Source organism: Mustelus asterias, chromosome 13 (assembly GCF_964213995.1).
Source record: "Mustelus asterias chromosome 13, sMusAst1.hap1.1, whole genome shotgun sequence".
Classification (NCBI taxonomy): domain Eukaryota; kingdom Metazoa; phylum Chordata; class Chondrichthyes; order Carcharhiniformes; family Triakidae; genus Mustelus; species Mustelus asterias.
This window is the reverse complement of record NC_135813.1, coordinates 81,769,425-81,783,386: the sequence shown is the minus strand read 5'-3', so window position 1 is coordinate 81,783,386 and position 13,962 is coordinate 81,769,425. Positions and strand designations below refer to the sequence as shown.

At 49.3% G+C, this 13,962-nt stretch overlaps 1 protein-coding gene across 1 annotated transcript in view; it reads left to right on the top strand.

Annotated features, from left to right (window-relative positions):
* rimbp2b (RIMS binding protein 2b) overlaps positions 1–13,962 on the top strand; it is a 276,601-nt gene that overhangs the window by 208,171 nt on the left and 54,468 nt on the right. Inside the window, exons 12-14 of the mRNA XM_078227134.1 lie at positions 3,596–3,747; positions 4,419–4,892; positions 10,930–11,079. Coding sequence (XP_078083260.1) covers positions 3,596–3,747; positions 4,419–4,892; positions 10,930–11,079 — 776 coding nt within the window. The remainder of the gene's footprint in view (positions 1–3,595; positions 3,748–4,418; positions 4,893–10,929; positions 11,080–13,962) is intronic.

Genomic DNA, 13,962 nt, shown 5'->3' with positions numbered 1-13,962 from the left:
GTACTGAGAGAGCGCCGCACTGTCAGAGGGTCAGTACTGAGGGAGTGCCGCACTGTCAGAGGGTCAGTACTGAGGGAGTGCCGCACTGTCAGAGGGTCAGTACTGAGAGAGCGCCGCACTGTCAGAGGGTCAGTACTGAGGGAGTGCCGCACTGTCAGAGGGTCAGTGCTGAGGGAGTGCCAATCTGTTAGAGGGTCAGTACTGGGGGAGTGCCACACTGTCAGAGGGTCAGTACTGAGGGAGTGCCGCACTGTCAGAGGGTCAGTACTGAGGGAGTGCCGCACTGTCAGAGGGTCAGTTCTGAGTGAGTGCGGCACTGTCAGAGGGTCAGTACTGAGGGAGTGCAGCACTGTCAGAAGGTCAGTACTCAGGGAGTGCCGCACTGTCAGAGGGTCAGTACTGAGGGAGTAACGCACTGTCAGAGGGTCAGTACTGAGGGAGTGCCGCACTGTCAGAAGGTCAGTACTGAGGGAGTGCCGCACTGTCAGAGAGTCAGTTTTGAGGGAGTGCCGCACTGTCAGAGAGTCAGTACTGAGGGAGTGCCGCACTGTCAGAGGGTCAGTACTGAGGGAGTGCCGCACTGTCAGAGGGTCAGTACTGAGGGAGTGCCGCACTGTCAGAGGGTCAGTACTGAGAGAGTGCCGCACTGTCAGAGGGTCAGTACTGAGGGAGTGCCGCACTGTCAGAGGGTCAGTACTGAGAGAGCGCCGCACTGTCAGAGGGTCAGTACTGAGGGAGTGCCGCACTGTCAGAGGGTCAGTACTGAGGGAGTGCCGCACTGTCAGAGGGTCAGTACTGAGAGAGCGCCGCACTGTCAGAGGGTCAGTACTGAGGGAGTGCCGCACTGTCAGAGGGTCAGTACTGAGAGAGCGCCGCACTGTCAGAGGGTCAGTACTGAGAGAGCGCCGCACTGTCAGAGGGTCAGCATTTATCCCTCGACCAATATCGCTAGAAACTGATTACAGATTACGTGACCGTTATTACATTTTTGAATGTGGGATCCTGCTGTGTAGAAATATGCTATTATGTTTCCTCTATCATAACAGCACTGCATTGGCTGAAAAGCACTTTCGGGCATGGCAAAGCGGTTAAAGGTGGCGTGTAAATGCAAGTCTTTATCCTTTCAAACTCCACACCTGATACTGTGCTGCCTCGATGTTGGGGGAGGGAGATATCGTGGGAAGAGAGAAATCCGTCACAAAGCTGCTGAAACATTTTGTGATGGGGAGGTTTCGTATTCAGCGAATGAAGCTCCTGTTCTGATGTTACTAGTTTGTGAAAATGGCGAGTGTTACTGTGTCGCTGTGCTGGTATTCCCAACTCCCTGTCACTCCGGCTGTGAGAGTAACCAGACTCTGAGCTCACCGCGATATCTCTGCTTTTATTGTGTTGTCCACACGTGATCGATCGGAAGCACAATGCTGGGCAGGCAGGAAGGAAAGGGGGTTGGGGGGCTAGTTTTATCAGTACGAGATTGAACAAGTACAATAGAAAGAGATTATCTTGGATCGGAAGATCATAGAATCATAGAAACCCTACAGTGCAGAAGGAGGCCATTCGGCCCATCGAGTCTGCACCGACCACAATCCCACCCAGGCCCTACCCCCACATATTTACCCGCTAATCCCTCTAACCTACACATCCCAGGACTCTAAGGGGCAATTTTTTAACCTGGCCAATCAACCTAACCCGCACATCTTTGGACTGTGGGAGGAAACCGGAGCACCCAGAGTAAACCCACGCAGACACGGGGAGAATGTGCAAACTCCACACAGACAGTGACCCAAGCCGGGAATCGAACCCGGGACCCTGGAGCTGTGAAGCAGCAGTGCTAACCACTGTGCTACCGTGCCGCCCCTCCCATCCCATATGTAGAATCCATATGGGTGGAGGTGAGAGATAAGATGGTAGATGCTGCTGGTAGGAGTCGTCTATAGGCCCCTTAACAATAGCTATACTGCATGATATATCAGGAGGATATGAGCGCATGTAAAAAAGGCAGTACATTAATCGTTGGTGACTTTAATCTTCATTTGGATTGAGAAAATTAAATTGGCAGAGGTATCCATGAGGAAGAATTCATAGAACGTCTTTGGGACAGTTTCCTAGAACAACTATGGGGAGACTGAAAGAGAAAATGCTGGAAAATCTCAGCAGGTCTGGCAGCATCTGAAAGGAGAGAAAAGAGCTGACGTTTCGAGTCCAGATGACCCTTTCTCCAAGGGAAGAGTTGGGCAATCCACAAATAAAGATTCATTACTCAGTCTGGAGATCGGAGGAGGTTACAGAGATAGTGAGGGTTGTAGGGGCTGGAGGAGATTACAGTGATAGGGAGGGGGTGTAGGGGCTGGAGGAGATTACAGAGATAGGGAGGAGTGTAGGGGCTGGAGGAGGTTACAGAGATAGGGAGGGGGTGTCGGGGATGGAGGAGGTTACAGAGATAGGGAGGGGTGTAGGGGCTGGAGGAGGTTACAGAGATAGGGAGGGGGTGTCGGGGATGGAGGAGGTTACAGAGATAGGGAGGGGTGTAGGGGATGGAGGAGGTTACAGAGATAGAGATGGATGTAGAGGCTGGAGGAGGTTACAGAGATAGGGAGGGGTGTAGGGGCTGGAGGAGGTTACAGAGATAGGGAGGAGTGTAAGGGTTGGAGGAGGTTATAGAGATAGGGAGGGGTGTAGGAGCTGGAGGAGGTTACAGAGATAGGGAGGGTGTAGGGGCTGGAGGAGGTTACAGAGATAGGGAGGAGTGTAAGGGCTGGAGGAGGTTACAGAAATAGGGAGATGGTGTAGGGGCTGGAGGAGGTTACAGAAATAGGGAGTGTGTCGGGACTGGAGGAGGTTACAGAGATAGGGAGGGGGTGTAGGGGCTGGAGGAGGTTACAGAGATAGGGAGGGGGTGTAGGGGATGGAGGAGGTTACAGAGATAGGGAGGGGTGTAGGGGATGGAGGAGGTTACAGAGATAGAGATGGATGTAGAGGCTGGAGGAGGTTACAGAGATAGGGAGAGGTGTAGGGGCTGAGGGAGGTTACTGAGATAGGGAGGAGTGTAAGGGTTGGAGGAGGTTATAGAGATAGGGAGGGGTGTCGGGGCTGGGGGAGGTTACAGAGATAGGGAGGGGGTGTAGGGGATGGAGGAGATTACAGAGATAGGGAGGGGTGTAGGGGATGGAGGTGGTTACAGAGATAGGGAGATGGTGTAGGAGCTGGAGGAGGTTACAGAGATAGGGAGGATGTCGGGGCTGGAGGAGGTTACAGACATAGGGAGGGGGTGTAAGGGCTGGAGGAGGTTACAGAGATAGGGAGGGGGTGTAAGGGCTGGAGGAGGTTACAGAGATAGGGAGGGGGTGTAAGGGCTGGAGGAGGTTACAGACATAGGGAGGGGGTGTAAGGGCTGGAGGAGGTTACAGAGATAGGGAGGGGGTGTAAGGGCTGGAGGAGGTTACAGAGATAGGGAGGGCCTGTGCCCCACAGGGAAGGAAAGAGTCTGAGTTTGAGGAAAAGGATTTGTCTGTTGCTGCCTCTGCAGCCATTGCTCGATTGCCCTGAAGAAAAGGTTGGAGTGTTTGGGGAGGTGACCAGTTTCCTCTGTTCCCAGGCCCCCCGGCACCTCCTCAGGACGTTATGGTTCAGGTTGGATCAACACCGGGAACTATTCAGATCAGCTGGAAACCACCAATGCTGAGTTCGTCCGGGACATCGAATGGAGCCAGGGTCACGGGCTACAGTGTGTGTGCAAAAGGACAGAAGGTAAATCTCCGCAGCCACACAGGCTTGGTGTTAGCAAATGTGAAAAGCTCTGATGCCGAATACTCAAAGAAGGAAATGAGATTAACAAAGCGGGTTCGATCAGTATCTCGGTCAGAGTCAAGCTCGATCAGTATCACCCAAAATTCAACCTTGAGTCTAAGCTTGTGTTGGAGCAGCTATCAGATGTTCTTTCTTTATTGAAGCCCTGGAAACCCATCCCCAAACCTCCCTCCATATCTAAGACACGCCTTTAAAACCTGGCTCTTTGACTAAGCAGCTGCTCACCTGTCCTCAGGAAGCATTTAGATGAGCACTTGCCATTGTGTACAAGGTTCCTGACCAAGTGCTGGGAAATGGGATTAAAATAGATCGGTGCTTGATGGCCAGCAGAGACACGATGGGCTGAAGGGCCTCTTGTTGTGTTTGAAGACTCCATGGCCGGAGTGTTCCTGCCGGCGGGATTTTCCCATCCCGCTGCAGTGGGCGGAGCTTTGGCGCCACATTCTCCCAGCTCACTGCAGCGAGAGTGCAGTGTGAACAGCCGGTAAGATCACACTTTCAGACTCTGTGATACCTCCCCGTGTGTCTGAGCCCCGGATATTGTTTCGATGAAGCACTTTGGGATGTTGCTGTCGAAATACAAATTGTTGTTTTTTGTTGTGAATTTTCAGGTTGCAGAAGTCATGCTCGCCACGGCAAACGGTGTGACCGTGGATTATTTGAGAATACAAAGCCTGGAAACCAGAGAGATTATTGTACGGACGATATCTGCCCAGGGCGAATCTGAAGACTCTTATGCTGCAGCTATCCCAACTGACCTACTGGTGCCTCCAACCCCTCACCTCCGCCCCACTTCCAGAACCAAGCCATTAGTAAGTGCCAGAGCGCCCGATACCAAAGACCAACCCATGGGCCCAAGTCTGAGGAGGGACGAGTCATGGGAACAAACACATTCACCATCTCCTCTCTACGGACGTTCTCTGCAGCCCACGTTGCAGAATCACCATGGACCCCCCAGCAACAGGACGGGGAGATCTCCATCACCACAGAGAATCCTCCCACAGCCCCAAGGGACTCCCATCCCAAACACCGTCGCTAAAGCCATAGCCCGCGAAGCAGCTCAGCGAGTCGCCGAGAATAACAGGGTAACTAACGTCGTCTCTCTCTCTCCGGCTTCTCCACCAATCCCCAATCCCTCCTCCCAATCCCCAATCCCTCCCCCCAATCCCCAATCTCTCCTCCCAATCCCCAATCCCTCCCCCCAATTCCCCTCCCCAATCCCCAAACCCCTCCTCCCAATCCCCAATCCCTCCTCCCAATCCCCAAACCCTCCTCCCAATCCCTCCTCCCAATCCCCAATCCCTCCTCCCAATCCCCAATCCCTCCTCCCAATCCCTCCTCCCAATCCCCAATCCCTCCTCCCAATCCCCAATCCCTCCTCCCAATCCCCAATCCCTCCTCCCAATCCATCCCCCCAATCCCCCTCCCCAATCCCCAAACCCTCATCTCCAATCCCCAATCCCCCTCCCAATCCCCAATCCCTCCCCCCAATCCCTCTCCCAATCCCCAATCCCTCCCCCCAATCCCCCTCCCCAATCCCTCCTCTCCAATCCCCAATCCCCCTCCCCAATCCCCAAACCCTCATCTCCAATCCCCAATCCCTCCTCCCAATCCCCAATCCCTCCCCCCAATCCCCCTCCCCAATCCCCCTCCCCAATCCCCAAACCTCATCTCCAATCCCCCTCCCAATCCCCAATCCCTCCTAGCCAATCCCCAATCCCTCCTCTCCAATCCCCAATCCCTCCCCTCCAATCCCCAATCCCTCCTCCTAATCCCCCTCCCCAATCCCTCCTCTCCAATCCCCAATCCCACCTCCCAAAACCCCAATCCCTCCTAGCCATTCCCCAATCCCTCCTCCCAATCCCCAATCCCTCCTAGCCATTCCCCAATCCCTCCTCCCAAACCCCAATCCCTCCTAGCCATTCCCCAATCCCCCCTCCCAAACCCCAATCCCTCCGAGCCATTCCCCAATCCCTCCTCCCAAACCCCAATCCCTCCTAGCCATTCCCCAATCCCTTCTAGCCATTCCCCAATCCCCCCCTCCCAAACCCCAATCCCTCCTAGCCATTCCCCAATCTTTGTCCCTGGAGCAGTGGTCAGAAAACGGGAGGGGGACGACCCTGCCTCAGCTGTTTGGGGGTCACTGACTGGACTTTATGTCCCTCAGGAAACTGCCTTTGCGGCTCCAATTCCCTTAAGGGATGAGGTCACACCTCCAGCCAGAGCTGCCAGCCAATCAGTGAGCTGGCAGTTTTTAAAATCGCTGCAGCGCCTCTGGCACCAGTGGCCACTGCCGGGACTGCGCCAAGAAACCGCAGCGATGGACACAGCCCATAAGGAGATGGTAAATAGGGTCAGGGATTACGGGGGCCAGTCTAGCAGACCCTCGTGTAGGGCGGGGTGGGGATATTGAATAGGGCAGGATGGGGGGGTGGGGGAGATTGTTGCCCGGGGGCCCCTCCGTGGGCTACAGAGTCGCTGATTGGACAGCCTGCTCGCTGTGGTGGAGGGGCCTCCTGCTGTGCTCAATGTCAACAAGGGCAGGAAGAGGCCCTCAATTGGCCCCTTAGTGACACAATTTGTTTCTTATCAGGAGGGCTATCTACAAACTCCCCCCTCCCGCCCCATACATGGAGCTGAAGCTCCATAAAAACCCAGCCTGTGTTTTTGACTGCTCAGTACAAACAGTTCTGAATTGTGTAACTGTTGTTGTTCCTCTGTTCTCCCGTCCTGAGGAATGTTCTTTTTTTAACTGAAGTCATCATAGAAACCCTACAGTGCAGAAAGAGGCCATTCGGCCCATCGAGTCTGCACCGACCACAATTCCACTCAAGCCCCACCCCCATATCCCTACATATTTACCCACTAATCCCTCTAACCTACGCATCTCAGGACACTAAGGGCAATTTTAGCATGGCCAATCAACCTAACCCGCACATCTTTGGACTGTGGGAGGAAACCGGAGCACCCGGAGGAAACCCACACAGACACGAGGAGAATGTGCAAACTCCACACAGACAGTGACCCGAGCCGGGAATCGAACACGGGTCCCTGGAGCTGTGAAGCAGCAGTGCTAACCACTGTGCTACCGTGCCGCATGTTTAGCTTCAACTCAACCCCATCCTTTCTGATGTAGAATTGGCAATTCTCTGATTTGTCAGAGATTTGTGAATCTAATCCCACTGGGCAGTTTGGGAATTTCAATTCACTTTAAAAATATCTAGAAATAAACCAACTGATATCAGCAAACGTGACCATGAGTTGGATTGTTGTAAAAACCCACCTGGTTCACTAATGCCCTGTAGGGAAGGAAATCTGCCGTCCTTACCTGGTCTGGCCTACACGTTACTCCAGAGCCACAGCAATGTGGTTGACTCGTAATTGCCCTCAGGCCTGGTGTTTACTACTTGGTTGTAACAAACTATTATCACTGGTTTAGCACAGTTTTGGTCCCCTTACCTGAAAAAGGATAGAGTTACATCGGAGGCAGTCCAAAGGAGATTGACCAGGCCAATTCCTGGGATGAGAGGGTTGTCCCACCAAGAGAGACTAAATAGTCTGGGTCTGTATTCCTCGTGGTTTAGATAAGTGAGGGGTGACCTTATTCAAACATGTAACATCCTGAGGGGTTTGACAGGGTAGATGCTGAGATGTTTTCACTAGTGGGAGAGTCGTGAACAAGGGGACATCGCTACAAGAAAAAGGGCCGTTCGTTTAAAGCTGAGGTATGTGGAAATTTCTTCTCGCAGAGGATGGTGAATCTCTGGAATTCTCTGTCCCAAAGAATGCTGGAGGCAGAATCATTAGAAGTATTTAAATATTTGATAGATCGAGGAATTGAGGGCGATGGAGAAATGGCGCAGAAAAGGAATTGAAGCCGACATAGATCAGCCATGATGGTATTGGATGGCGGGGCAGGCTTGAAGGGCCGAGTGGCCTCCTCCTGCTTCTGTTTCTTGTGTTCCTGTGTTTAAGTTGGAAGTTCTCAGCCACATTCTCAGAGTAACAAGGATGGGAAATAGCAGCAATTAAATATTCAATGTTTAATGTTTTAAAAGTTTTTGTGCAAATTTCTTACACACAATCACCGGATGCTGACAGCATGAAAGGGAGCCATTGTGTGTCGGCTCTCCAAAGGAGCGGTTTACCTGCTGCCACTTAGGAACATCAGAATTAGGAGCAGAAGTCGTCAAATTCAGCCCTTCGAGCCTGCTCCGCCATTCAATCAGATCATGGCTGATCTCTCCCTGGTCTCAAATCCACCTCCCCACCTCTTCCCCATGTCCCTCTTTTCTTTTTTTAATTAGAAATATATCTATCTCCCTCTTGAAACCATTCAATGATTCAGACTCCACCGCGCGATGGGACAGCGAGTTCCACAAATTCACCCCCCTCTGCGAGAAGTAGTTCCTCCTCATCTCAGTTTTAAATCTACCGTCTCTCAACCTATACCTGTTCCAGATTGTCCCACAAGAGGAAACATTTGCTCTACATTTACTTTATTCATAAGAACACCAGAACATAAGAAATAGGAGCAGGAGTAGGCCATCTAGCCCCTCGAGCCTGCCCCTCCATTCAACAAGATCATGGCTGATCTGAAGCAAATCAGTTCCACTTACCCGCCTGCTCCCCATATCCCTTAATTCCCTTATCGATCAGAAATCTATCTACCCGTGATTTAAACATATTCAACGAGGTAGCCTCCACCACTTCAATGGGCAGAGAATTCCAGAGATTCACTACCCTCTGAGAGAAGAAGTTCCTCCTCAACTCTGTTCTGAACCAGCCCCCACTTATTTTGAGGCTGTGCCCTCTAGTTCTGGTTTCCCTTCTAAGTGGAAAGAATCTCTCTACCTCTACCCTATCCAGCCCCTTCATTATCTTATATGTCTCTTCAATAACTTTTAAAATTTTATATACCTCGATCAGATCCCCTGTCATCCTCCTAAACTCCAGCGAGTACAAGCGCAAACTGTTTAATCTCTCCTCATACGTCAACCCTTTCATCCCCGGAATCAGTCTGGTGGACCTCCTCTGAACTGCCTCCAATGCTACCACATCCTTCCTCAAATAAAGAGACCAAAACTGGACACAATACTCCAGATGTGGCCTCACCAACACCCTGTACAATTGCAACAACACTTCTCTAGTTTAATACTCCAGTCCCTTTGCAATAAATGCCAACATCCCATTGGTCTTTTTTTAATTAGCTGCACCTGCATACCGACTTTCTGCGATTCATGAACAAAGACACCCAGATCCCTCTGCCCGGACACATGTTGAATCTGCTTTCCAACTAGGTAATAATTTGCCTATTTTTTCTGCCAACCTCACACTTATCCATGTTAAACTCCATCTGCCAGATTTTGGCCCCCTCTCCCAGCCTATCTATCCATCTGTAGAATCTTTATATCCTCTTCACTGCCTGCTTTCCCACCTATTTTAGTATCATCCGCAAATTTTGCTACATTACACTCTGTTCCTGCTTGCAGATCATTTATATAGATTGTAAACAGTTGAGGTCTGAGGACTGACCCCTACGGCACCCCGCTAGTTACATTTCTCCAGCCAGAGAATGACCCATTTATCCTAACCCTCTGCTTTTTGACAGTCAGCCAATCCTCAATCCAATCTAACTCTACCCCCAATCCCCTGCGATCTCACCTTCTGGATCAGTCTTTGGGGCATCTTGTCAAATGCCTTCTGGAAGTCTAGATATACCACATCGACAGGCTCTCTACTATCCACCTGGCTGGTTATATCCTCCAAGGACTCAGGCAAGTTTGTCAAGCATGACTTACCCTTCATAACACCATGCTGACAATGCTGGATTGAGCTTTGTTTTTCCAAATGCTCAGTTATCTCCTCCTTAATGATTGATTCCAGCAACTTCCCCACCACAGAGGTCAAGCTAACCGGCCTGTAGTTTCCTACTTTTTGCCTCTCCCTTTTTGAATAGGGGTGTCACATTAGCGTGTTTCCAATGCACCGGGACCTTACCAGAATCCAAGGAATTTTGCAATAACACAACCAATGCATTCACTATCTCTGCTGCCACGTCCTTTAATACCCTAGGGTGCAGGCCATCAGGTCCCGGAGACTTATCTGCCTTTCATCCTATTATTTTTTCAATGCCCTCTCCCTAGTGATGGTTTTTGCATCAAGTTCCTCTGCATTAACTGCAGTTTGTGGAAAATCTTCATTATTCTCTACCATGGAGATAGAGTAAAATATTAGTTTAACGCCTCTGCCATCTCTGTGTTCCCCATTATTACCTCACCCGTATTGTCCTCTAAAGGGCCAACATTAACTTTAGCTATTCCCTTCCTCTGCATATACTTGTCAAAGCTTTTGGTATCAGTGTTTGTTTTCTGCTGGTTTCCTTTAGTACTTTATCTTAACTCCTTTGATTCTATTTTTAGCAGCCTTTTGCTGAACCTTAACGTTTTCCGAAACCTCCAGCTTCCCACTACCTTTTGCAGTTTGGTATTCCCTAGTTTTTGTGTTTCTGTCTCCTTTCACTTCCTTGTCCAGCCACGGAACGTTTTTCTTCCTTTTACAATTCTTCTTCCTCTCTGGAATATATTTAATTGAGAGATATTCAATATCTCCCTGAACATCCATCATTGTTCCTCAACTGTCCTGCCCTCAATTATTTGTGCCCAGTTTACTTGGGCCAACTCTTTCCTCAGGCCTGTATAATTATCTCTGCCCAAAGCTAAAACTCGAGCCATTTCCCTGCCTTTTCCCCGCAACCCTGCCCATTCTTCCTTTTCAGAGAATAATCCAATGCCCGTGTTACCGTCAGCACAGTTACTGAAATAATGCAAAAACAGAAAATGCTGGAAACACTCAGCAGGTTGGGCAGCACCTGTGGAGACAGAGACTGAGTTGAGGATGAAAGGCCATCGAACTGAGACATTGGGTGGGTTTTACCGGCCACGCTCGCCCCGAGGCTGGAGGTTCCCACCCGAGGTCAACGGACCTTTGCACGGTCCACCGCATTTTCTGTCCCACCCACTACGATTCCCATGGCGGGTGGGACTGGGAAATCCCACCCTGATTCTCTGTCCACAGAAGCTGCCCGGAAGTCACTGATGCTCATCTACCTCTTGTTTTCAGGCTGAGAAACGAAGTATCTTCAGCGAGAGAAGCCAATCCTTGCAGCAGGAAAACTCGGACGATGAGGAAGATGTTTACGACGGACAAATCATCAAAAGGCCGGGTGGCTCAGTGGACGATTTCCTGAGGGGCTCGGAGCTGGGGAGACAGGTGGGAATTTAGCAATAGCCACTGCCACTCCTGTTTGTCACTTAAAGATTTCAAAGCTTTTCTGCTGTCAAAGTTGAAGGTTTTATGTAATCGCAATTCTGACAGATTTACAGCTTGTTTTAATTCAGTCTTTATGCAATGTGGGTGTGGCTGGCTGGACCAGCATTTATTGCCCATCCCTAACTGCCCCTTGGCAAGATGGTGATGAGCTGCCTTCTTGAAACACTGTAGTCCCTGTGGTGTAGGTACACCCACAGTGCTGTTAGGGAGGGAATTCCAATATTTTGACCCAATGAAGGAAGGGCCGATCTATTTCCAAGTCAGGATGGTGAGTGGCTTGGAGGGGAACTTGTAGATGGTGGTGTTGCCAGGTATCTGCTCCCCTTGTCCTTCTAGAGAGAATGGTTGTGGGTTTGGAAGGTGCTTGTTGAAGGAACCTTGGTGAGTTGCTGCAGTGCATCTTGTAGATGGTACACAGGGTTGTCACTGTGTGTCAGTAGTGGTGGGAGTGAGTGTTGAAGGCAGTAGAAGGGGTAGCAATCAAGCGAGCTGCTTTGTTCTGGGTGGCATCAAGTTTCTTGTGTTGTTGGAGCTGCACTCAGGGTTTCGTGCCAAAAACGAACAAAGAAAAAATTTTAAAAATATGTTTCTCTTGCACATTCTCTTGTTTAAAATCTGTTTTTAAAAATGGGCATCAAACTCCTGGATTTAATGTTTTTTAACAAAGCCAACACAAAGGACCAGGAGATAGGACGTTCACACCAGCCATCCCTGGTCAAAGGCAGAGCCATTGGGATTCCTCATCTCCAACATTGTGTTAATGCTTCCACTGTCATCTGCTCAAACTGCACTCGGTTTTAACAAGGGTCCTTAACGTACATCTTTAACAGAATGACTCGACCCAAAACCACCCTGTCACATGACCGAGACTTGAGTTGTTTAAATCCTGTCTTCAGTTGTGGTTTAATCTCCAAAGAGAAACCGTAACCCCCAACCAGCAGCCGACCTCTGACCTTCAGCTCACTCAAAGCCTGATCTCCAGAAATTACAGATAGGATCGTTCCCAGAATACTTTGCTGCATCTTCACTGCCTCAAACAGCAACGGAGTTTCTGGGACAAAGACCAGGAATTCTAACTGGACAGATCCACCCGAAAGAACCATCATTGGGCATCGACTCATTGGACTCTACTCAATGGCAATACCTTTGTAATTTTTTTATAGTAACTCGCAGTTTGTAACACCTTTTCCTTTCTCTCTCTGCCTTTCTACCTTGGATGCTCGCGAGTGTGAATGTGTCTCCTGATTCATTCCTCGGATTTTGAATGTGTTCATAAATCCTAGTTTATCTTCACCATGTTGACTCCGTCCCGATCCGACCATTATTTATCACATCCTTTATAACAGATTCTAGCATTTTCCCCACCACTGACGTCAGGCTAATGGCTCTGTAGTTTTCCTTCTCCCTGCCTTCTGTGTCAATGGGGTGACATTTGCTGCTTTCCAATCTTCAGGAATCATTTCAGAATCAATAGAATTTGGAAGATGATCACCAAAGCATCCACTATCTCCATGGCAACCTCTTTCAACCACTCTGGGATGTAGATCATCAGGAGGTCCAGGGGATTTATCTTTTAGTCCCATTAATTTCTCTCGTATTCCTTTTTACTAATATAAATGTCTTTCAGTTCCTCATTGTTGCTAGCCCCTTAGTTCTCTGGCATTTCTGGAAGGATTCTTGTAACGTCCCCTGTGAAGGCCGACAATATTTATTTTGTTTCTTTGCCATTTCCTCATTCCTCATTCTCCTGTCCTGACCCATAGTCAGTCCACATTTGTCTTTGCCACGTTTTCCAAACCTCAAGAAACTTTTAAAGTCCGTTTTTATGTTTCTCGCCACGTTTCCTTCACATTCTCGTTCTGTGTCACTTTTTGGGAGGAGCTTTGTGTGTCGTATCAAAAGTTAACTGATGGGATAAGCTAACAAATGACGTAGATGATGATGCATGACTGACATCAGTTAGTCATGTTGCAATGTAACCAATGGTGACATGCTGTGTGGGTCAGTAGGATTAGGAAGTAGATGGGGGTTGGAGGAATCATTGTTTGTGATGAAGGATCCTCATGGAACCTTTACTTTGGAAAGTTGTTTTTTTTTTGTTTATTGTTGCTCGCTCCTGGAGGATTCTTACTGCCGGATAAACAAGTCAGGAGTACACGAGAAAGAGGCTGGAATCCTCCCCAGGGGCATGGTGCCTCTTCTGCACCCGATAGTGTCAATAAACAACTCTTAAACAGATATCAGGGTATGTTTACAGACTGCCGACCAACCAGATCCCACACTGAGAGTCCAGGATAGAACAACACATCTCAGAACGCTTTGAATTCTCAAATTCCCCCAATGCTCAGACTCTGTAAAATTTTCAGCAACTTTATCAACCTCTTCCTTTGATCTAATCTTTAACGCCTCTTGTTACTCACGGTTACATCACCTTCGCTGCTGAGTTTCTGTGCTAGTCATGATGTGGAGATGCCGGCGTTGGACTGGGGTAAACACAGTAAGAGTTTTAACAACACCAGGTTAAAGTCCAACAGGTTTATTTGGTAGCAAATGGTATTTGCTACCAAATAAACCTGTTGGACTTTAACCTGGTGTTGTTAAAACTCTTACTGAGTTTCTGTGCCTCAGAGGAACATAAATTTATTATAAACCATGGCTGGAATTTTCCAGTTGTTCACACAGCGTTGCCACGGCAAGTGAGGACAGGGAACTTGGTGCTCACCAAATCTCCTCAGCGAGACCAGAGAATCCCTTGAGTTAATTCTTTAAATGCCAGTCACTGCGTGCCCACTGTCACACAGTTTAATATAGTTTCGCAATCTG